General features: G+C 60.2%; 1 protein-coding gene across 1 annotated transcript; it reads right to left on the bottom strand.

Annotated features, from left to right (window-relative positions):
• Positions 1 to 11377: 11377 nt before the first annotated feature.
• RBM38 (RNA binding motif protein 38) lies at positions 11378 to 23278 on the bottom strand. The gene is made up of 4 exons (XM_012645844.1): positions 22937 to 23278; positions 22015 to 22138; positions 21478 to 21532; positions 11378 to 12834 (listed from the first exon to the last, which is right to left on the bottom strand). Exons 1-4 carry the CDS (start codon positions 23174 to 23176, stop codon positions 12531 to 12533), a joined length of 723 nt encoding a protein of 240 aa, XP_012501298.1. The 5' UTR covers positions 23177 to 23278; the 3' UTR covers positions 11378 to 12530.
• Between the last annotated feature and the right edge of the window lie 1325 nt (positions 23279 to 24603).

The following is a 24603-nucleotide window of genomic DNA, read 5'->3' as shown; positions in this document are numbered from 1 at the left end:
CCGGCTGCCAGGTGGAAACCTCAGGGAGGCGTCAAACACAATTCCGGAAGTGAGAGGGGAAGTCCTGCTGGCGATGTCGCTGGTGTCTGGCTCAACTACTGAGGATGCAGCAGCGGTGCTGGGGGAGGGGAGAAGGCAGCCGGGGAGGGCTCCCAGTGCCCAGAAAGTTGCTATTCTAAAGCCTCTGCTGGCGTCCGCTTTGAAGGGGAGGGGGTTAAGAATTCATCCCCCCGCAGGCCCCTGCCCACCTCGCAGCCTCAACATCCTCTCCCTCGCCACAGTTCTGCCCTCCCTGCAGTTCCCCAGCCTGGCCGAGCATGTCCAACCACAGGGCATTGGCACGTGCTGTCACCTCCTTGTATGACTTCCCAGCAAGGCTTCCCTGGACCCACCTCTCACCTGGACCCTGCCGATTCCCTCCATCCTTGCACCTGCCCACGCCTTCACCCTCCTCCCGATCTGTAACTCAGGAGTGAACGGTGAGCTCCCCTGAGGGCAGGAGCCACGTCCGCCTTTCACTGCGGCACCTCCAGTGACGGGCACAGAGGAGAAGGCTGGGCACTCTGTGGAAGGAACAAAATGGGAATCGTTGGGGCTCAGTATGCTGTCACTTAGGGGGAAAATATTCAGCGGTTCTGAAGCTTGTCAAAGGAAGAGCCAGAGTCCAACACAGGGTGGGGAATTTAGAGAAAAAAAATTTTAGAACAAAGAGTCTCCTGAAGGGAGATTAAATTTGTTTTAGGGACCAATGGAAGGGAGGCGCATCTTCTTTCCTGTGGCCTAACCCAGAGGGTGGGAGCCAGGGGCCACCCATTAAGCCTGGGCATGAAACCAACATAGGCTGAGAAATAGGGAGAATACGAATCCTTATAACAATGTTTGAGCCGCTGGATCCAGCCATTCCTGAACCGCATGAGCTAATCAAGTTCAATCATTCTCCAGAAAGAAGGCAAATCAACCAAGATTCTTTCCATTGCAAATAACGGAAAGCCCAAGTCTAACTGCCGTGGTGGGCAGAATAATGCCGCCCACCAAGACAGCCATGCCCTAATCTCTAGAACTCAGGAATGTGTTGTTACCTGACAAAAGGGATTTTGCAAATGTAATTACGGTTATGGACCTTAAGATAGGGAGAGTATGCCGGATTATCCACGTGGGCTCAATCTAATCACGTACACCCATAGAAGCAGAGAACTTTCTCCAGCTGGAGGCAGAGAGGGGCAGGCAGGAAAAGGAAGTTGAAGAGATTCAAAGTGGTGGTGGGGGAACGATCTGCTGACGCTGGAGGGGCCGCAGGGAAGCATGGGAGGGAGGGTGGCTGTCGGGAGCTAAGACCAGCCTCAGCCGATAGCCAGCAAGGAGTGGGGATCTCAGTCCTACTACACGGAACTGAGTGCAGCCAGCGCCTGGATGAGCCTGAACGTGGGCTCTTCCCCAGAGCCTCTGGTAAAGGACTCAGCCTTGCAAGACCCCAAGCTGAGGCCCCAATTTGGTCATGCCATCCCTGGAGTTCGCACCTACAAAATCGTGACATAACAGATGAGTACTGTCTTAAGCTACTAAATTGGTGATGGTTTGGTAACAGAAAGCCAGTACACTGGTTTAACAAAAGAAGAGAAGTGACTGGTTCTCTCCCTGCTCTGCCTTCAGGAATGGCTGGATCCAGCAGCTTAAACATTTTCATCAGGGCTTGATTTCACTGTTTGCTCTACCCTGCTACCCCCTAAACTGGTTTCATGGTCAGGCTCCATGGGGTTGCCCTGGCAGCTTCAGGCTCTAGCCCCCCACAGGTTAAAGTTCACAGAAAAGGGGCCCTGCTTCTCTCCCGGCCTCCCTAGCATAAGCCTCATTGTATCTCATTGACTGTAACTGAGCCCTGTGCCCATTCCTGAGCCCATCAGCGAGGCCAGTGGCATGCAATGCTCTTATTAGTCAGGTCTGAGTCAAATCCTCCAGCCCCACCCCATGGGGCAGAGGTGGATCTGGACCCACCCAAGCCCCAGGAACTGGGAGCAGGGCGAGGATGGCCCGCCAATCTGCACACATTACAGGGAGTCTGGCAAACTGCCCCACCGGCCACCTGCACAAAGGGGCTTGCGGGAGGTCCATTCTGAAAGAGATTTGCCTTGTTTTTCTTTCTGCAGGGTGGCCCGGGTGGAGGAGCACCCTCCAGCCCCCAGTCCCACAAGCGGCCCCAGCACATGACTCAGCGCCTCCAGAAAACCCCCAGCCCGGGAGCCCTGGCCATGGTCCCCCGCCCCCAGGCTGCTAAGCATCAGGGAAGCCTTCCATTGCTCAGAGGCAGGCTTTATTGGGACACAGAGTAAATAAACTGGTATTTATACCACGGCCCCACAGGGGGCCACTTGGTTCTGAGGCAAATATGGTCAAAACTGAATTCTGCAGCCCTCGGAGGAGAGGAGAGCCAGGCTGTCCCAAGAGGAACCAGGAGGGGGGCCTCACCTCCCGCCCTCCCCGTCTTTGAACTCTCCCGAGGATTCCCAGGGCAGGGATGGGAGCGGGGGCTCTGGTCCACCACCCACACAGCGGCCAGCAAGGCCTTTAAACACCCGAGGCAGTTCACATGCTCCTCTGCTCAAAACCCTCCAATGGCTTCTCCTTTTGTGCAGGAAATTAAACCCACACTTCCTCCCCCGACCGCAAGGCCCTGTGTGATCTGCCCCAACTTCCCTCTGACCTCTCGTACCACCCTCCCCTCCAGCCACAGTGGACACCTCTCTGTTTCTCCAATAAGCCAAGCAGGGCCTGCCCCCGGGCCTCTGCACCTGCCGTTCCCCGGGCTTCATTCTCTCACCCCCAACATCACAGCCGCTACCCTCACCTGCTTCCGGCTGTCGTTTTCGTCACTGTCCCAGCGAGGCCTTCCCTGAACACCCTCTGTAAATTAGAAACAGGCACCTCCTCCGCTCTCTGTCCCATCCACTCCCGTTTGCCTCCCTGCCCAGCTCTTGTCACCATCTGATGTACCATTCTGAGTTTCTTGTTCAGAAGTATGCTCCTCAAGGACAGGGACAGTGTCTCTTTTGTCCTGGCTGTATCCCCAGCCCCTAGAATGGCGTTGGCACATTGCACATGCTCAATAGACATCAGTTATGCTCCTTCCTAACAGTTTCCAAGACGGTGGTCCCTCTGCAGCACCTCTGGGTGACTCCTGGGCAGGCGTCCTGGGGCTGACGAGGTATCATTGACACTCCTCATGGTCAGTGGTTTAAAAAGGAGCCATTTCTGTACCCAATCCAGTCCCCTGCCTTTCATGCCCACTGTCCCCTGGGCCAGCTCTGGAAATGTGAGGTCACAGGGATGCCACCATCCCAAGAATAACCGTGCAAACCCTGTCTGCAGGAAGTGGGCCCAAACCGCCTGTCCCTCTGAGATACCAGCCAAGGTGGGAAATTTTTCCAAAAATTTCTATCTGTTCACTGACTACATGCTGGGTCTACACTGGGGGTTAGAGGTTCCCAGGGGAGCCTAGCACTCAGCGAGCAAAAGGTGGCAAAAGACCAGAGAGACAGGGTCAGCAGATCATGCCGGAAGCCCAGGAGACAGAAGAATTAATTCTGAAAACAAAATTTAGGGAACATTTTCTGGAAACGGTGCATTTGAGCCAGGTCCCCAAAGGTAGATTTTTAAGACGTTGTATGACCTTTGTGTATTGTTTACTCGATCGAGAAGCTTCGTCCACTATGTGTCTCACTATCATCTGTTTCAGTTATCTATTGCTACATAACAAACTACTGCAGAATTTAATGGCTTAAAACAACAACCACTGTATTATTGCTCACGATTCTGCGGGATGGCTGGGCTCAGCAGGGTGGTTCTTCTCCTCACATTGTTAACAGTTGTCTAGGGGCTCAGCTGAGCTGGGGCATACAGAACAGTGCACTCCCAGGGCTGGCGCCTTGGCAGGGAGGGAGGGAAGGCTGGGTCCTTCTCTCCTTCCAGGTAGGCTTGGGGCCTAGTTCCTCTCTGCGTGGCCTCTCCGGGTGGGCTCTCTGCATAGGGTAGCTGGACTTCTTATAAGGTGGTTTAGGGCTCGCAACAGGTAGAAGCAGAAGCTGCCAGGCCTTCGTAAGGGTCTGGCTGAGAACAGGCACGCCATTTCCGCTGTGAACAGCAGTCACCGGCCAGCGAGTCCAGGAGAGGAGACCTAGACTTCTCCTTTCAGTGGTGGAGTGGCAACGAATTTACAGCCATCTTTAGTCCAGTACACCACGCTTCACGTCTCGGCCTGAGGGCACCTTGTCAGGGAAGCCTTCCCTGGCCCTCCGGGTCCAGGAGAGGGCCCCTACCAGGGACACTCGAGTTCCTTTCCTTCAGAGCATGTCTTCCTGGGTAAGGATTCAGCCACTAGTACGATTACTGGCAGACCTCCCCTTGCACAACTCAGGGCCCCATTCACCCTGTCTTTCATGAGACTTTTGCCCCAGAGCACCCCCCAGCCACTCAAATGCTGCCCCGGGGTTGTGCCTGGCTGCGGCCCCGGCTGTCACCATTGTCTGTCTCCCTGACCGGCCTGTGTGCTCCACGAGAGCAGAAACCCTGGCTACTGCCCATGGGGTCCCCAAGTCAGGGCCCACCTCCTCTTTCTCAGATGCGTCACCCCTACTGTAGTATCACACAACTCACACGAAGCTTTATAGTCTGTAAATCAACCTGTTACCTTATTGGACCCTCCCAGCAACCCTGCAGCAGGCAGAGCCAGTGTCTTCGACCCTCACGTTACAGATGCGCAACCGGAGGCTGAAAGAGGAAGCCCGTCGCCTCACAGGCTGGCGTCGAGGGGACTACGCAGGACCCTTCTGGCTACAAACAACAAAAATCCCAGCCAGAAGCGATGCGATGAGCCCAGTGTATCATTTTCCTTGGTACAAAACACAGGGTGGAGGTGGCAGCTCCAGGCCAGGTTGACTCCGGGGCTCGGAGACGTCATCACAGACCCAGACTCACTGCTCTGCTCTGCCTTCTCCATGAGTCACCTTTGTCCTCCGGCTTGTCCCCTCATGGTCATAAAGTGGCTGCTGTTGCTTCAGAGGCCACAGGCTGACCTGACAATGTCCAGGGGAGGAAGAGAGGCCTGCGTCCACTTTTCCCCGGTGGGGAGGCCTGTCACAGAATCTCCCAGCAGCCTTTCTCTGCGTCTCAGTTGTCCATGACTGTCATGTGTCCTCCCAGCCCAATCCCATGCGAGGGAAGGAAGTAACTGGCTTAGGCCACCCAGGCCTCCCCTCGCAGTCTGTGGAGGTGGCCCACCCCGTGGTTCCTGAGCAAAACCGGGGTTCTCTGGTGGGCAAGGAGGAGATGGAATGGTCGCAGGTGAGCATCGGCACCCACGCAGTGGCTGACCTCGAAGTCACAGCCAGGCCACCGAGTCCGAGTCTGGTGGTCTCTACCTTCTAAGCCCCCTGCAAATGAGGGGCTGGCAAAGAAGGTATGTTCTGCAAGGGGATCAGAACTCTCCTCCAGCCAGCAGACCAGGTGCTAAACTGCCCCCCGAGCCTGGCCGAGTTTTGGGTTGAGTTCAGAGGCTCGTCCTCACACGCAAACAGGTGGGAGCAGAGGTGAGCTGAGCCTACGGCGACAGCTCGGCTCATTGCCCTCCCACTCACTCGTGCTTTGCTGCATTCAGCAAACAGATTATTAGGAGCTTTTATGTACAAAGCACTGCGCTAGGTCCACACAGCTGGGAGCAAGACCCACTGGTCCTGCCCGAGACACTGTCCTCGAAGTCGCGCTGGCTTTCGTGTCCTCATCAGGAGAGGAGTAATACTCCCTAGCACCCTCCAGAGCACAAGTGGAGGAAGCACCTGTACCCCACTTTGAGGGACAGGCTGAAGGCTGCCAGCCCTTTGCCAGCATCAGGGCTGCGTAGCTATTGTCCTGGCCTGCCCTGTCCTGAGAAATGCCCTCTCCTGCTCCTGGGCCCTTTGTGTCGGGCAGGTCCCCATGCGTCCCCAACCCCCCAGTTCTGAGGATCTCGGGAACCCCCTAGACCAGCATCAACCCAAGGAACATCCCTTTGCTGGCTGGCTCTAACCCCAGCCAGACTTGGCAACCCATCCGAACCACAGACGCAGCTACCGTGGCCTTGAGAAGGGTCCGTGTGGCCCAGCCCAGAGCAATCCCTGTTATCAGGGCTCCCAGCCTGGCTGCACCTCGGAACGTGGCTCCCGGAGCTGCTGAGAACCACCCTGCCCGGCCCCACCCGGGCCCGGACTCTGGGGAGGGCCTGGCGTGGGTGTGTTTTTTAAGCGTTTCTTGATGATTCTCACGTGAAACCTGGCTTAAAAGCCACTATGCTTAGTTTACTTTTTATATGTTTCCACCTGTCTGTTTTTCCTTTGTTTTTCTCTTTAATTTCTCCAGCAAATGGATTCTGCAGCTGCATGAAGAGCTCACCTTTGTCTTCCTTTCAGGGTTTCGATGGGTCAGTGTAAAAAACACTTTTCGTTAATCCCCTGGTTAGCGTAGGGGTGGGGGCTCTAAAATCCTTCCCGCGTAGAGCATGGGGCTGACTTTTAGGATAACTTAAACCTATTTAAAAGAATAACACTAAACGTAAATCAAAGCAAAAAAAATGAGATGCTGCTTCACACCGCGAGGACGAGGACGCCGCTGGGCAGAGAGAGAACAGGGATGGAGTCGGGGGAGACGCCTTAGCCAGGAGGTCCCAGGAGGCATCAAGGTCGACGGGTGAGCCGGGGTTAAAGGGCAACTCGGGGAGAGTGGCGGGGCGCTGTCTCTGACTCTCGGGATCAGAGAGGCGGCATGTCCAGTCCACCCGGCAGGGGAGGCTGCAGCAAAGAACTGGGATTTTACTCCAGGGCAGCAGGGACACACAGAGGGCGTTTTTTTTTTTTGCCAGGAAACGGCATGCTCTGAGTTCCATTTGCAAAGATGGAGTGGGCTCCCCCAGACAGGAGCCTGGAAGGCCACGATGGCAGCTGGACCCCCAGGCTCAGCCTGTGGGAGACTGGGGTCGTGGAGGCGAGCCGGTGGCCCTACGGGGCAGCGTCTGGAGCGTGTGCACGCAAAGGGAACATCAAACGGCCCAGCGCCAAACTTCGTGCTCCAGTTTTCTTTCTCAGCGGTGAGCAGCACAGAGCTACGGTGTTGAGAAGAGCGAAGGCCTCCTGTGGTCCTGCTGTTGCTAACACCGGCTACTTCCTTCCGCCGCTGTTCATACACGTACATAGATTACTTCAATAAATTTCCTTTAAACGGGATTAGTTTTATAATTTAGACAAAAAACATTTATTTTCAATTTCTCTAAACATGCCCCCATCCCTGGGGCAGAGAGGCCGGCAGGAGGCGCCCGGGAACCTTCTGAGCTGTTTCCGATGTGCCCAGGGGCTGGGCTGGGGGGGCTCGGCCCATCTCAGGGCTGTGAACACCCCGAGTGCGCACTGAGGCTGGGGCGGGGGCAGGGCCGGCAGGGCCGCGGGGCTGATAAGCAGAGGCCGGCACTTATCAGCCATGCAGGAGGCCCAGGAGGTATCTGGAGGGCCAGGTGCCCGCCCCAGGCTGTGCCCCGTGCGACACCCTGCCTGGGGCACACTGGGCAGCTGCCCTGATGTCCTCGCTGAGTCTGGATGGTCCCCAACCTGTGGCCTGGGGAGGTCCTGGTGTTTATGATGTTTATGTGTGACTCAGCAACCAGGGCAGGGACGCAGGGAGGACATGCCCGGCTGATTGGGATGAGGGAGGTGGAGGATGGGGTGGTGGCCCAAGCCCAGTCCTCAGAAGCTCCACATTCGGGGGGCTCAGTGCTGACGCTGGGTCTGCCATTCCCCAGCTCTCTGGCCGTGGGCGGGTGGCTAAATCTTCTCAGCCTTGGTTTTCCCATCTGTGAACTGGGCACGGTCAGCCTCCCACAGGTTGTTGGGAAGGTTTAGGGACATAATAGATTTACAGCCATGGTAAATGGTAAATGGCCATGGTAAATGGCCGATGAACGTTAGTTGTCATGCATTCTGGGAGCCTGAGGACAACCTTAGCTCCAGAGGTGAGAGACTGAGCAGCCTCCCCGGGCCTGTCCACCTGCCGGCTCCGGGAGTAACAGCTTGGAGGCGCCTGGCCCTGAGCCAGCTGGTGGGAACCCTGGCCACGCGGCCCTCCTCTCTGGGCCTCGTCATTTCCTCGAAAGGGAAGAGGGCAGGAGCTGCCTCCAGGGCTCAGAGCACGCGGGAGTAGCAGGTGCCTGGCCCTCACTGCAGTTGTGACGCTCACGGCCGTCTCAGCTGTGTGTGCAAACCCACGAGCAGCAGTTTATTTTGGAGGTGGCCCCAGGAAGCGCGTCCCAGGAGTGAGGACGTGAGATGAAGAGAAGGGTGTGTCATGGAGCCGGTCGTCGCCGTGGGGACTCGGGGTGCCAGTGCAGGACACGCCCGCAGAGCGATCCCGCCGAGGGCCAGGGAGCCCGGGTGTTAGCTCCCCAGCTCCCCGCCAGGAGATTGGGCAAGGGGGCTCCACCCCCCGGTGTGTGTTAATGGGGAGACCTGTGGGTAACGGAGACCCTCCGTGAAAGGCACTTGACCCGCAGTCAGCTGCCGCGGATGGGGGCAGCCACCGGCCTCGTCACTCTGACTCCTGCTGCCACGACGCGTGGCCGTGGCCTGAGTCCCTGTGCCCTCAGCCCGGCCCTGCTCCCCGCTCAGCTGTGGTGACTTGGAAATGCTCTCTCAGCCCCGGGACCCAGGAAGATGTTTTCCAGGCCTCGTGGCCTTCCCTAAGGCCTGTCCTGGAGGCTGCCAGCGGCCGATAGCAACAGGAAACTCGCTGGCCACAAGTGGCCTTCCCGATAACCCTGGCAGCGCCCACACCCCCCACGCCTGGCCCCAGGCCCTTATCGGTGGCAGCAAATGTCTCCTCCTTGGGGCACTCCCCTCCCTGACGCTCTCCAGTGTTTGCAAACTGACGCAGGGCCCTGGGAAGAAGAGCAAACCGGCAGAGTCCCACCTGGGGCCCCGGCCTCCCTGACACTTCCCTGGGCAGAGGCTATTTGCAAATCTCAAGTCAAATTAAATTGGAAACAGCCAAAGAAGATCCCCTGGGTATTCCCGGGGACAGGGCAGGGAAGGTAGCCCCAGGTCCACCCCACCTCCCTCCCCCATCAGGGTGACCCTCTCTTTCTTCAAAGTCAAGGGCTGACCATATGGAGTTGTCCCTGCACTCTGGGGTCAGACCCAGCTGCAGCAGAACTGGCCCCAGGTCTTCCTGGCTGTGTGGCCTCGGGCAAGTCGCTTGACCTCTCTGTGTAGCTATTTCCTCCTCTGTGGGATGGGGAGGCAACCCTTGGCCTTGGGAGGTGGTGGCAGGCTCTGCCCCACGACCCTCCTGCCCTTGCCCTGCGAGGCTGCTCTTCTCCCCATGTGTCCCTCTGCCTGTCCCATGTGGGCATGGCAGTGACTCTGGTCTCTGTCCCCTGAGCCCAGCCTCTGCTGGCTCAGATCTTCCCAGCACACTCCAACCTGTGTGGATGGGTCAGAAGCTGTGCTGGTGGGTCCTGGGGCTCATCCTTTGCTGGAAATCTCTGACTGTCACTCACTGGTGGCTGGATCAAGTTCAGACTGCTTGCAGCGGGCCTCAGTTTCACAGCTGTGCACCTGGCACAGCACCAGCAGGGGCTCAGCGGGAAACAAGGCAGACGGCCCCTGCCCTCTTGGAGTTGATGTTCCAACGGGGGTGGGACGGGGAGAGATGAGGACAAAGATGAAGGGAAGTTGCACAAGGTGGTCAGCTGGAGGTTCCCGACAGTGGGAATAGCAAGTGCAAAGGCCCTGAGGTGGCTGTGCCCGAGGAACAGCGGTAGGCTGGGGTGGCTGGAGCCAAGTGGGTGAGGAGGCAGGTAGGGGGCCCAGGGGCCCAGTGACAACTTTGGCTTTATCTTCGAGGACAATGGGGAGCCACGGAAGGCGCTGAGGTCGGGGAGGTGTGACCTCCCTGTGTGCACAGGGAGCCCTGGCTGCGCGTGGTCGTGGGCTGCAGGAGGAAGTCGGCAGAAGCAGTCAGGTGGCCATGGTGAGGTCCGGCCGAGAGGGTGGGTGGTGCCTGGACCACGGCTGGGGCAGGCAGAGGAGTGGGAACGGGGTGGATTCCAGACAGGCTTAGAACTCGGAATCTTCTGCACCTGCTGAGTCCAGCGTGGGGTGAGGGAGGGAGCGGAGTGGAGGGCAGCTCCGAGTCCCTGGCGTGGCTGCTGTGTGGGTCGGTGAGGGCGATGGGACTGACCACCTCTGTCTGTGGGCCAAGCTCTGCCCTGCGGGGTCAGGCGAGGACAGGCTGGCACCTGCCTGGAGAGCGGGGAATGGAGCGGGCGTCCCCGTGAACTGCTGTCCCTCCGCAGACCACGTGCTCCACACCGTTGTCCCCAGGGCCCATCTCCCCAGCTCCAGCCCCGTGGCCTCCCTAAGCTCATCCCTTGCCACCTTCCCCTCGCGGCCCCCTCCCCAGCCACACCAGCCTTCTCGTCCTGTGGGCCCTTCCCTGCCGCCACGCCTGCCGCTGCCCGCTGCCCTGCATGGTCTCCCCACAGGGCTGGTCCGTCGTCGCGCCCGCTACACCATCAACCCTAGCGGGTGGGCTGCGTCTGTTCGCGACCAGCTCCAGGGCTTTGCGCGGGGCCCGGCCCACATTCCTCGGAACGAATAACCGAGCGCGCAAGCAGAGAAGGCAGGAGCAGCGCATCCGCTCGACATCACCGCCTCCCGCAGTCCCGCGACTTCCCCAGCTCTGGGTTCTGGGGGATGCTGGGACAGTCTCTGCGTGGGGGGCCCATCTAACCCCAGGCCAAGAACCCCTTTTTGACTTTGCCACTTCTGCCCACCTGACCTGGCTGCCAGCACCGTGGGGCAGCTGTCCTGGACGTCCACCGTCGTACCTGCTCAGCAGCCCTTGCTCAGGGGCTTCTGGGGCACCCCTTTCTCTTGGGGAACTGCCCCCCCACTCCACTATGGAGTCCTGGTGGAGCCTCCAATCACTACCCCCTGCCTGCCCCATCCCCCAGCCAAGGCTGCAAGGGCCCCGCTCTGAGAACTGCCCTAAGCGCAGCAGACGCTGCCTGGACGGACGCGGTGGGGACGCCAGTCCTCCCCCCGTCAGTGGGTGGCAACGGGGCTGCCGCTCCAGCGCCGCGGCCACGCTCAGTGGCCAGCCGAGGCCAGCGCAGGGTGGGTACTCGACGACTGTGAAACCGGGCTCCCCAGCCAGGGGGCCCGTGGGGGGAGGCCCAAGGCTCCCACTCGAGAGCAAACTATAGACCATCTATTTCTTTAAAGAAAACAAGTTTTATTTTTATAATCAGAACAATTCTAATAAAAATATTATAATATTAGCTACCTTTATTTTCTGGGCCTCGACTCTACCAGGCGTGCCAAGGAGCGCCCGCACGCTCCGCTCCCCGAGCCCCGCTCCCTGAGGTAGGTCTGAAGGAACCCCCAGCTGCCCCCGCCTCCCCCGCGGCCCCCAGCAGGAGCCATCGCGGCTGTTAGAACTTGTTGCCCCCAACCCCACCAACTCCCACGAAGGCAGGAGCACGTCTCGGGCCAGTATTCAGCAGGTGGCAGGAGGAGGAAGAGGGTGGGGGTGGCCGACCCTGTGCTCTGAAGCCCCCTGCGGGCAGGGCTGAGGGTCCCCCACCCGCAGGCCAGGAGCCCTCGTGGTCTAGACCCTGAGCAGCCTGAAAGCCTGGGGCCCGCTCCCTCCCGACCCCTGAGACAACTTGCTGTGCCTGCCCTGGCAGCTGGTGAGACCAGTGGCGCGAGCCCGCTGAGGCCCCCGGCCCGCCAGCCGGCAGACACTTCGTTACAGAGACACGGTCATCGTCTCCATGGGTGGAACCCACAAAAGCAAATTGCTCAAAGTCAAAAATAGGTTTTGGATTCTTGGTGGCGGCAGTCTCCACTGAAAAAATAGACTGAAATTCTGAAATCATCTTAGTAGCAAAACAGAGTAAGAAAAAGTCGCAGTGCTTCGACTGGAAGGGATCTCTGGCCAGAGCCTGGCGCTCCGGCAGGCCTCGAGGAAGCCGCCCCGTGCAACAAGGTAGAAAATGAGGATTCAACGAGGAGGTGTTTGCCCCACACACCCGACTGTGGCTCACAGCTTGTGCGGATCGAGTGACAATAAATAGTCAATCAGTTTCTCTCACAGGTTTCCCTGGAGTAAGGCATCTCCGTGCAGGAAAAAATTTCTGCACAGTCCAAAGCGCAGCTGGGGTCTAGGATGGGCCCACCGGGACTGTGCTGTGGGGACGAGCTTGAGGACACCCGGAGTGTGACAAAGGGCAGGAAAAGGTGCAGGAAGAATACTGTCGCCGTGTGCGAGGAGGAATTTCTTCTTAAAGTCCTCCCTGGCGACATGACAGGACCTAGATTTGAAGAGAAGCCATCTCCCCAGGGCACAGGTGCTGGCTGCACCCAAAGCTCAGCCGGGCTGGCCGCGGGCCCGTCGTGGCCTGGTGGCTCTGCCTGTTGTGGGTGATGCTGCCACGGTCCCCGGGACAGGAACGCTCCTCACTGCATCCTGTCGGGCTGCAGCTGCGGCGCCTGGTACTGCACGAAGGCGGTGCCCGCGGGGGCTGCGGCCGAGAGGGCCTGGGGCATGGCGGTGGGGTAGCCGTAGCCCACGAAGCTGGCGGCTGTGGCGGGTGAGGCGGCATACGGGTACTGGTCGTAGGTGGCCGGCGGGTACTGGGCGTAGGCCGGGCTGGCTGGCGTGTACTCAATGTAGGGCGAGGACAGCGACGGGACGGGGGTAGCCGGGATCACCACGCTGGGCTGGACGATGGCTTGTGGGTAGATGTAGTGCGGAGTCAACCTGCGGGGCCAGGCAGAGTCGTCAGGGGCGGGCGGCAGACAGAGTGGGGGACACACAGCTGGGCCCCACCTTGGAACGGGAGCTGCAGCCCTGCACAGCAGACACGCCCCAACCGGGGGCCTTTGCACAGGCTGCTCCTGCTGCCAGGCCTCCCCCGTCCGCCACGTCGCTCAGCAAGGCCTTGCTCAGCAAGGCCTCCCACACCACCCGCTCCCAGCTGTACACCCTGCCCACCTGCCCCACAGGACAGCAACGTGATCCGGGGACCCGGCGGAAAAATAACAACAAGAGACCTCTGTTTAAAAAGATTAAAAACTTCAAGACAGTGACAGCAGAGCACGAAACCAAGTGCGGGGCCCTGAGCAAGTGCCCAGGTCGCTCGTCTGTGAAGCCAGCCCGTCCCCCAACCCCGGCTCACCTCAACGCTTGCACCCACTAAGTGACACCAAGTGACACCCGCACAATTTACTCATTTGCCACAGCCGTCTCTGTAACTCCCATGTCACTTGTCAGGGGACGTTCACCTTTCACTGCCGGCGACTCCAGCCCGCGGTCGGAGCCGTCTCTGCCGAGCAAACACAGGCGCGACGCCAGCGCGTGCCCAGGGTGAAAGGCGCCTCTCGCAGGGTGGCTGCTCTAGTCCACCCCACCGGGGGGTCCTCCCATCATTGTGCTCATTTTACACATGGGTCCGGTGACTCGCGCAGGGCCCACGGCGCATGAGGCAGACCTGCGCTCTCAGCCCCACCCACAGGCGGCCATGGAACACGGCACAGAGGCACCGCTTACTGTAGGCCTGCGGCAGGCTGGCCACCGTGCACGCAGCACACCCAACACAGGGAACAAACTTATCCATGCCTCAGAAGGGGAAACCGAGGCTCACGAAGGCAGCTGCCCTGGTGTGTGCCTGCTCTGCCAACCAGCTGCTGGGCAGCCCTGGGCAAGTAGCTGAGCCTCTCTGGGCCTCACAGCGGGTCTGCAATAGCAGCACCCACCTGGCGGCATCAGAAGATGCTGTGGAACGTCGGGCAGAGCAACCGTGCCCGGACAGCACACTGCTCCCTGGGCACCCGGCCTGCGTGGGTTACACAGGCCAGGGCCGCCTATGGGGCGACTTGGGACCTCAGCTTCCTTCCACAGCTGTAAGACAGCCGGGATCCTCGCCCTGCCCCTAGTCACGGGAAGCTGCCCCGAAAGGAAAGGTACGACATCCCTCCCTGGCTCTCCACTCGCAGCAAGGACAGAAACAGGGCAGCCTTTTGTAGAGCATTTTGGTAACACAAGGACCACTGAAGACATGTGTACCCTCCCTGCAGCTGGCCCCACTCAGGACTGAAGAGGACCCCTCACTCCCAAGCAGCACCCACAGGACCCGACACCCCTTCAGGAAGGGAGGAGGCCCCCGCTCAGTGCCCGCCTCCCCCACCATGCTGCTGGCAGGGACGGCATGCAGCAGGCTGCGAGGCTGTGTGTGCAAAACTGCGACATGGCTGCTGACGATACTGTTTGCACGTGATGTTGTTGATGCAAAAAAAAAAAAAAAAGTCCTTTTATACCCAGGCCAAGGACAGGTGAAGCTGAACGGTATGAAACTGCCGTTTTCATTGGTCCAAGAGATGCTGCAGTTTCTATGGTGCCATGGCACAAGTGCCCGGGAAAGGGCTGGAGGGAGCGGCACACGCAAGCCTGAATATCTGCACGAGAACGGTTCACATGCGTTGTTAAAAATACAGGAACACTGTTGGCCCTTGACTCTGCTACAGAGACCCAGGGATCCAGGTCCTGGCTGTGCCTGTCACAGGGACAACCATCTGGCCTCTCTGGCCTCGGTTTCCCCATATGTGAACTAAGGATGTCCCAGGGCCTGCCAGGCTGCCCTGAGAAGACAGGGAGCTCAGGATGCTGGAACTGCCCAGTGCTCAGGAGTCAAAATGACCACTGACTGATAGACGGGTAAACAGAATGTGGTCTATCCATAAACAGTATTATTCAGCCATGAAAAGGAACGAGGCACCCACACGTGCTACGTGGATGAACCCTGAAAACATCACACTAAGTGAAGGAAGCCACTCGCAAGGCTACATATTGTGTTGAGTCTGTTTAAACGAACTGTCCACAAGGGGCACGTGCATTAGAGGCTGTCAGGGGCTGGAGAAAGGGGAGTAACTGCTAACAGGTTTCCTTCTAGGGCAATGAAAAAGTTCTGAAATTAGGTAACAGTGATGGTTGCAGGACTTTGAGAAGACACTTAACGCCACCGAATTGTGCACATTAAAACAGTGGATTTTACGTTATGTGTATTTCACCGCTAGAAAAAGTGCGTGCAAGGAATAAATCCTGACCCATTAGGATGACAGTTCATCGGTGACCCACCGTGGGGAGGGTACAGTGCACAGGAGATAAGTATGGGCAGAGCTGGGCAGTGACAGGGGTGCAGGGGCTCGCTCTGCTGTCGCCACGGGGGTCTGGCCGCAAGCACCCAAGGAGCCCAGATGGGCCGTGCTGCTGGGAAGTTTCTGCACGCTTCTCCACTGTCGCTCCCTTCCAAGGCAGCGGCCACCCCAGCACAGTGCCCTGCAGTCCGCAGGGCCCAGAGACCCAGGGATCCAGGTCCTGGCCGTGCCTGTCACAGGGACAATCACCTGGCCTCAGTTTCCCCACATGTGAACTAAGGTTGTTCACGGCCTGCCAGGCTGCCCAGAAAAGACGGGGAGCTCCGGTTGCTAAGAACCACCCAGTGCTCAGCGAGTTGCCAGCGAGAGGCAGACAGACGGCGCCCGGGAGACAAACACGCTGCCCCCGACTCAAAGCAAAACTCTCAGTGAGAAATGACTGGCCACAGCCCAGCAGGACTCATTTTCTGAATACAAAGGCACTTCTGAGAATAATAATGAAAAAGGCAAATGAGCCCATTTCACTTTTTCTGCTCTCCAGGGGCCTTGCCCACCGAGCCGGAGACAGATGTGCAGCTGCCGGCAGCCTGGCTGGGCGCGGGGGCCCCAGCCCCATGCGGGGAGGGCCAGGCCCTGGGGGGACATTCAGGTTTTCTAGGGCCCTGCAGACGAGGTGGGCAAGACTGGGGGCAGGCGGCCACAGGAAGCAGGTGGGGGCTCTGACTGCGGACACCGCCCGGCCCCGGGACAGCATCTCCGCCTGAACTCGTCCCAACCCCAACTCCTGCCCTTCTCCCCAGAACTGCACTCCGCAACAGTCACGGCCGATCCGACCCTCGTGTTCTCAGTCCCAAAGCTCTGGAATCTTCCTGAACTCCTCTTTTCTTCACAAATTCTTTAAAATACGCATCCAGAATCGCACGTCTCCCAGGGCTGCTGCGCCTGGATTACCGGGCAGCCCCTAAGGCCCCCACCCTGCAGGCCGGCTTCGGCAGGCCAGGTCGCCCCGCGGCCGGAAACAGAAATGCTCTGAAAACAGAGAAGCAAGTCGAACCATCCCTCCTCCACTCAGCCTGCCAGGACCCCAAACCCACAGCAAGGCCTCAGCGCTCCCCTGGGGCACCAGGGTCCCTCCCAAGGCCACCCCGCTGGGCCCGACCCCACCCCACCTCCCTGCTCAGCAGCTCTCGTGGTCACCTGAGGCACAACTGTTGCCCCTCTGGTCTGTCCCCCCTCGTCACCACCTCGCTGTGGGAGGTGCTGGGATTATGAGGTGGGATGGGGTTAGCTTGGCACAAAGCAAGTATCTGTCGGGTGAAGTGATGCCTCCCTCCTTCCGCCCACACAGGAGGGGCTGGGAGAAAGGTCCGGATGCCGCAGCACCCTGCAGGGCACCCACCGCGTCCACAGGGCAGGCGGGGAAACTGAAGCTGGACGAGGAAAGGTCAGCCCTGTGTCTTGGCCTCTGTCTGTGGTCAGGCCCTGGCCTCTTAGCCTGAGGCTTCCAGAAGAGGCTGCCCAGGTCCAGCAGAAGGGGATCCTGCCAGGGAGAGCGGGGCCTGGGCGAGGGACTCGTCCTCGGAGAGGAACCCAACAACCGCCAAGGCTGGTTCCTGTTACAGCGCCACGGACAAACAACAGGTGCAGCACGGCTGCCCGCCCAACAGGAGGGCCACGGCGCCAGCCCACGCCTCGCTCTAGACAAGCTGCCAAACAGGAAGCCACGGTGGGGGGCGGGCAGGGCCACCGCAAGAGACACTCCAAGGGAGAAAACACAACGCTGCCATCGGGGGCCTCCAGCCTCCCCCGGCCCCCATGGCCTCTGACCTCACCCTATGTGCGCCTCACCTGCTGCTCTTGGGCCCAGATCACGCCCCCCAGGTGCCCACAGGTCCCAACTTCCTCACTCCTCAGAGGGGCCTTCCCCCAACACACGTGCACACGAGCACACACACGTGCACACACACACATGTATGCACACCACCACCTCCTGCAAGCCCCTTCCCTGGCTTTACTTTCCCACTTTGAATTATAAAATAATAACAGACTCCCAAGAAGTTGCAAAAACATCACAAGGAGGTCCCCTGTACCCTTCCCCCACTGTCCCCCAAGGGCGACATCTCCTGTGACCAAGCACATTATCAAAACCAGGAAACACACGTGGCCACAGTGCTATGAATGACGTCCAGGCCTCCGTCGGGTCCCGTCTTCCTTTGTCGTACGTTGTGTGCAGTTCTGTGATACTTTGCCACACACACAGACGCATCCACCCACCACCAACCACACTTGAGACACAGGACTGTGTGGTCTCTACAAAGGCACCCCCTTGGCCAGCTTCCTGTTCAACTGTACTCGTCACAGCTCGGCCCACGGCGCACAGACAGAACGTGAGCATCCTGAGGGCTGTGTCTTATGCAAAGCATCCCAGGCACAGGGCCTGGCATACAGCAGGCGCTCAATAGACACTTGAGGAAGGAACGTTTCTGGGGGCAGCTCTGTACATTCTCCCAGCTTGGCGCGTTCCACGCTCCCAGGGAGACACACGTCTCCCAACATCTCCTTCCCTGGACCCTCCTCTCGCCCCGGGGACCGGGGCACCCTGCTCAGGCCCCTGGACACACACACACCCATGGCCTGGTGGTGTCAAGGGCAGCGTGTCTCAGCGTGGGCACCAGGGGCCTTTACGTGGAGGATGCAGGCGTCCCTGGAACTACATACTGAGCTGACCATGCACATGCCTGGGAGGGTCCTGCCACTGTCAGTCTCCGGGCTCTCATGCCCTGATTCATCCAAGAGCTGCCACGTGGCCAGAGGGAGGCACTGGATCCTCATGGAAGGGACAAGGGCCTCGGAGCCCCCAACTCAGGCCCCTGCCCCCGGATGTGCGAGCTCAGGCCGAGCCTCTCCATCGCTCTGGCCTTGGTTTTGCACACAGTCACCAGCCCTGCAGCGGGAGATGCCTCACGGACTTCCAGGCCCACGGGCTCCGCGCCTGGGAGCTCCCACAGTCCTCAGGTTGGGCCTGTGGGGGAGGCGCTGTCACCGTCCCCACGACACAGATGGGCATGAGCCCTTGCTCCAGCACACAGCATGCCTGACATGCAGCCCCGAGACCCTGTCCTGTTGTCTCGGACCCCAGGGCCTGGTCCCATCGGCCCACAGCAAGCTTCTTAAGAACAAGGAGAGGGACCTGCACACACAGCAACAGCTGACCCACTGACAGGCCAAGTGCAGCCAGGCCCAGGGTCGACAGACACCTCCAACACTAGGAGGCCCTTCCAGGCCAGATCAACACTGCCTGAACCCGAACCCTCTCCAAAACCCTGTGCTCCACTCGCTGGCAGAGACGCTCGGCTGGCAGTCCATGGCCACACGGGTCTGCTTCCGTGATTACCTCGCACTCGCCACGCGGAGAGGAAGGCTTCCCAAACCCTGGGCCCCGCCCCTCCCCACAGATACAGTTAGGTGACAGAAATGCCAGGCTCAGTCAGGTCCTGAAAGATCCTGTCCAACTTAAGAAAAACACAAACACACAGGCAGGGAAATCCAAGCAGATGTCAAAGCAGCTCCTTGGTGAATCTTTCTAAGCTGACGTTCACGACCCAGACGTGCAAAGCTTTCGCTGTGGTCTTGCCTGAAAGCTGTGGAATCTTTAGAACTTTCCAAGGCCTGTGGCCGGGGCCAGACAGTCTGGAAGAGTTCAGCCAGGCAGGAGAGGGGTTAACCGGTGGACAGCCCTCAGCTTCCCAGCTCCCACCACGCCCTCAGCCAACGGCAGGCCTGGCCTCGCTGCCAGCCCGAGGCTGACAAAACTGACCGCTGAGTCAGGCCCGGCTGCGCTCCTGGGGCCTGATTGTTTGCAAAGACAAAAGGGACGCTGACGGCCCAACTCTGCAGCCTGGCCAGGCGGGAGCTGGGGGCAGACAGCTGACCCAGGCAACCTGGCCCCAGTCGCCTCTCCAGGGCTACACCCAGGGGCCCTCCTGCCACCCTGGACCTCAGTAATGCCCGGGCAGGGGTGGGATGTGGCACAATTCTCAGAGGCTTCAGTTCGACACTCACGGGAAACGAAGAATGGACTGTCCCTCTGACCCCCTGCCCCTGTTTGGGTCTCCACCCCTTGGCAACCAACAAACAGAGCTTGTGGCCTCTTTCTCATCACAGGTATTAAACGGCCAGCCAGTGGATTTAGTTACGAAACACCGTCGCCTGAAGTCGGCACAAACAGCAGCAGTATCTGTGACTGGCCCCTGACTCCTCTCGGCCAGGTGGCGCTCATGGGACTCCAGGATGACCAGGGAAAAAAGGTCGGGCCCTTCCTACCCTCCTCGCCAAGGGCCCAGCGGCTGAGAGCAGGGTGCAAATCTCCTCCTGGACGCTTCCTGCCTCGCTCCCCTGGACAGGTTGTTCACCTTTCTTTGCTCTCAGTTTCCCCACCTATAAAGTGGGAGTATCAGTCCCAACCTCAGAGGCCTGTCGCGAGGCCAGGAGGCGGCGCATGGGGAGCACAGAGCACCCAGCCCACGTGTCGCATGCTGTTTCAAGCGGTTATTCCCATTCTCGGGGAAACTACGGAGGACGCCACTTGCCAGGAGGGATGGCGCTGGTAAGTGGCAAAGTCCGGATTTGAACCCAGGCCTGCAGGCTCCGAAGGCCAAGCACTGGCGGTTGCTAGAGTGCCACATGCTGCTGAAATGGATCAGAGCAAGCCCAGACCCTGATGGCGATGGTGGGGACAGCCTCGTCACGCTGTAGGAGGGACAGAGCTGCACGCACTTGAAGGTCTCCCCTCATCTCGAGGCAAAGGCCGGACCCCAGCCCTTGCCCCTGGGTACCTGGTGTGCACCTGGGGGACAGAGCCAGGACAATGAAAAATGAGTAACAACCTCCTCATGCGGCCTGAATCCCAGGGGAAGAACCTGTGGTGACGGCACGAAGGCTGGGGTGTCCCCAAACACCTTCTGAGACGTTTATGAAACAGACCCCAGGCTGAGAAGGATGCTCCGAGCCATCAGCCCCCAACGCCCTCCACGCTCCCTCCCAGGACAGAGACGTCCGGAGGGGAGCTGAGCTGAGCTGCCTGGCCACCCAAACAGGCCACGTCCCAACCCCACGGCCAGCGGCTCCTGCTGCTGCTGAGCACACGCACGTCCGCCAACCTCAAGGGAGCCATCGTGCAACTCTGAGTTAGCCCTCAGGGCAAGTGCACCAAAAGAGCAGGCGTGCCAGCTCCTCCCGGGAGACCTGACTGATCTGCTCATCAGCCCATGAGCCAGGTCCCAACCCTGTTCCATGGGAGCCTCTGTCCACACTGCCCCAGTGGGCCATGTCACTCCGCAAGCTGTGTAGCCCTCCAGAGTTAGCGTGTGCACGTGCACACAGGCACACACACTCAATTGGAGGCACAAAATCTGGAGGCCGGAATTTGGACTCCGAGAGCTCAAGAGGTGATAACGTTCTGAACGGGGTGTCCTGTCTTAGACCTGCCCTCCCCACCAACTCTGATCCCACCAACCCACTCCCTGCACTGGGGCAAACAACCCACAATGCTGGGAAAGCAGACTGTGTGGCAGGGTCCCTTGTGTCCCTGAAGTATGTGTCTCCTCTAAACAGCTGCCAGGCCTTAGATGTTTAAAACCACAGGCAGGGAGGTGGAAGGTTTTTAGGACAGAGAATGATGAAACACGCTGCTCCACAGTGAGTCAGACAAAGGCCCACAGCCTGGGCCACTCAGACCCAAGACATGTGGCCCTGATCACACCTTACCTGCAGCAGTTCACAAACATCGGACCCTGGCTGGCAGTGACCTACTGCCACCGTCTGCCCGGCACTGGAGCGGGTCAGGGGTGCCCAGGAAAGAGCCTAGCCCACCAGTTCTAAGAGCGTCGGCACATGCTTCCAGAGTGCCTACCTGTTCCAGGCCCATCCTGAGCCCCCCAACTCATGGAACTCAGATGTGCTGCTACCACCCCCATCTTAGAAGTGAAAAAACTGAGGCACAGATGGCTGTGTCAGCTGCCCAAGGCCACACAATTCGTAAGGGGGACAGGGTCTGCACTCGGGCAGGCAGGCAGGCCCCAAGGCTCGGCTCCCCCCTCTGTGGTGTGGCCTCTATGAGGCCTGAGAAATGCATGCTGCCTTCTCGTTCTCCCACGGTAAATGCAACCTTGTTTCTGAAAACTGTCCTCCCCGGCCACTGAGAACCAGCAGCCCAAGGACCGCCCACCCCAAGCCAGCCACGGCCACTCACCCATAAGTCCGCTGGATCAAGGTGGGGTGTAGCTGCTGCACACCGAGGGCAAAGCCTAAAACAAGAGAATGGTCAGGGACCCGGCCTCACTGCAGGGACAATGTCCCCAGGGGCCCAAACTCGAGGAAGGAGAACTCCAAAGGCCACACATCTCCAGTCAAAAAGGATAATCAGTTTCTTCTCCCCTGCTACGCCACCCCCTTGGTGAACCCCAAAGCACCCAGCCAAAGTGGGCCAAGGGACCCAGGTGGCAGCAGCCTCCTGGTATCGATGCTCCCAATCTCCAGGCCTGGGGTGATCCTCCCTCCCTTCCTCCAGGACAGCTGATATACCCTCCCCACCCTGTCCCACGGGCCACACGCTGCTGGGAAGAGGTCTAGCACCCACTCAGGCGGACGACTGTCCTGTGACGGCTCTGCAGGCCCATGATAGCTGACTGCCACTCCTGGGGGTGGCGGGGCCTTTTTCCACCCAACGGATACTAAGGCCGAATATAGAAACTGAGAAGAGCCAAGGAAGGAAAGCACAAGCTCTCACCTGTCTGGAGGCTCCGAGGCTTGGCGCCCAGATATGCTAGGTTCACATTGGCCTTGCGGCCGTCAATGATGGGATTGGGGTCCTTGCACGCCCTCTCAGCTGCTGCCCGGTCGGCCATGGTCACCTGTAGGAGCACAGACACTTCAGGAGCTTCCCTAGCGGGACCAGGGGAGAGAAAGAGAGAGGTAGAGGACTCTGCCCTAGCACTGGACCCTCCCTTCTCCCCCTCCTCCAAGGGTGCTTGTCACCCAGGGTCCTTGGGTGGAGGCCCCTCTGACCCCAGCCCAGGGACCTCCCACAAAGACATCTCCTGGATTCCAGCTCCTACTCTCAAAGTTCAAGTGCTGCGAAATGTTGCCTTCAAAAAACAAAAACAATCCCCTGGGGAGATGAGAAAAAAAAAAAACAAACCCCAAACAACAGTGGGGGCCCAGCCTGGCCTGCCCACCAGGGAGGGCCCAGAATTTCCTTCCAGGAGTGTGGCACACTGTTCTTGAAAGGGAAGTAGAAAATGTGTCTTCACGCGGATTTTACATAAGTTGATATTTATTCGGGGTGGCTGAGATTGTTGAAAACATGGGGGAAGGGCCAACGGGCCCCAAAGCACCCCTGGGTGGAGCCTTTGCCCCTCGCCCGCCCGCTTGCTGCTCCCGGAAATCCCAAGCGTGGCCATCTGGCCCCCAAACCTCCTCACAAACTTAGGAGTCCTCGCTGAGCACGGCGGGTCTCCCTCCTACACCGCGGGGACGGGGAGCGGCGGGGCGGCGGAGGCCGGACGGCCGCGAGGGCCAAAGACGCAGCAGGTGCGCGCGCCCGGCGGAGGGCGGCTGCGGGCCGGCGGGGCGGGTGCCCGAGTTGACTCGGCGCCCCGGGCGGCGATAAGGCGGGGGCGGGGTGCGGGCCCGGGCGCGGGGCCACTTACGAAGCCGTAGCCGCGGGACTTGCCCGTCTGGCGGTCGGTGATGACCACGGCCTCCTCGATGTCCCCGAAGCCCTCGAAGTACTTCCTGAGCGAGGCGTCGGTGGTGTGGTAGGGCAGGCCGCCCACGAAGATCTTGGTGAACGTGGTGTCCTTCTGCGAGCCGTGCATGGCGCCGCCGGGGGCAGCCGGGGGCCGCGGGAAGCCCGCGCTGGGGGCGCAGGGCGCGGGCTGCAGCAGCATGGGGGGCGCCCCGCCGCCTGCGAACCCGGGCCGCGCAGGGCTGCGCGCGCGGGGGGCGGCGGGGAGCGCGCGGCGCGGCGAGGGGCGCCCGTCCAGCCACCAGGCCCGTCCACTCGCACGCCGCTCCCGCCGTGCGCCGAGCTGCGCCGCGTTGCGCTCCCGACCGGCGCCGCGGGGACTCTGCGCCCCGGCGCCGCCCACGGGCTTTGTAGCCGGCCCCGCCCCCGCCCCCATCCGGCCCCGCCCCGGCCCGGGCGCGCGGGGGCCGCCGGGAAGCGTAGTCCGTGCCCCGCCCAGCCGCGCGCTGCCCCGGGCGCACGGTCCCCGGCTGGGGTCGCAGCCGGCGAGCGTTCCCGCCCTAGGCAGCCACCGCGCGCGCCCGGCCCCAGGCATAGGCACAGCCCGAACCGGACAGGCCAGCCTTGCCCTCTGGGGCGCCGTCTGGTGAACAGAGGAAACGGTTGAGTCAGTATTTAACCCAGGGCTTCTTGGGGAGCAGTGACGGGCCCTGTTAGAAAGGCGAAGCGATTGCTGTGTACCAATATGTAAATATAATTAATCCGACAAATGTATATCAGGGCCCCCACGCGCGGGACGCGAGGCACGAGGGCTGCGGCGTGCACGGACCACGCTCCTGGCCCACGAGGCGCCTATGCATAAGACCAATAATCCGTCAAGTGAACGTACAATGCGGGCTCCGGAAGGAACTAAGTCAGGGTGCTGCCATGGTGGGGGTTTCCTGGGGGGTGAGTGCGCTAGGTTGGTGCCGGGGGTCCCTGTCCAAGAATTGCCGGGCTAGTGCCCAGTGCACACGCGAAGCCCTTGTTCAAGCGTTGGGGTTTTCAAATCGGCAACGGTTGAGCGTTAAACCAATCACCGGGCCTTTCTGAGCTTCCCGCCCTGGGAACCGCCACGTGGCAGCATCCCGCCCCTCCCCCACCCGCGTCTCACACACCCCCTCGCGGAGTCGGGTCTGGGGCCTTGAGCCCGCCCCGTCTCCAGACACCGGTGTTGTGACCTTCGGTACCGGCGGGGGCACTCCTGGCGCCAACCGCGTGCCCTTCTCTGGCACGGTGGGACACAGGAGGGGCCCGCGAGGACTGGGAGGGCACGCCACGCGCTGAGGGGGCGGCGAGGCAAGCAGAGAGTTAGTTCACCAGCCGCTCTGCTCCATCTTCCCGGCGTCTATGCAGCACCTTCTCTGCCCCAGCCGCTCAGCTCCAGGCTGAGGGGAACCGTCTAGAAGCCGCTCCCCTACCCCGGACCCATTCTCCACCGCTGCCGGTTAAGTGTGTCCTTTCCTCCCGCCCTGCGCCAGCCCCTGCACACTGGGAATGAAGCCCCAAGTCCGGAAAGTCCTGGAGCGCCGCGCACACGCGCCTGCTTGTTCAAGGGTCTCTCCCCTGCTAGTCGGGCTCCCCGACAAC

The sequence above is a fragment of the Propithecus coquereli genome, unplaced genomic scaffold (assembly GCF_000956105.1).
Source record: "Propithecus coquereli isolate 6110/MARCELLA unplaced genomic scaffold, Pcoq_1.0 Scaffold237, whole genome shotgun sequence".
NCBI lineage: Eukaryota > Metazoa > Chordata > Mammalia > Primates > Indriidae > Propithecus > Propithecus coquereli.
This window is presented reverse-complemented; position numbering and strand designations above follow the sequence as displayed.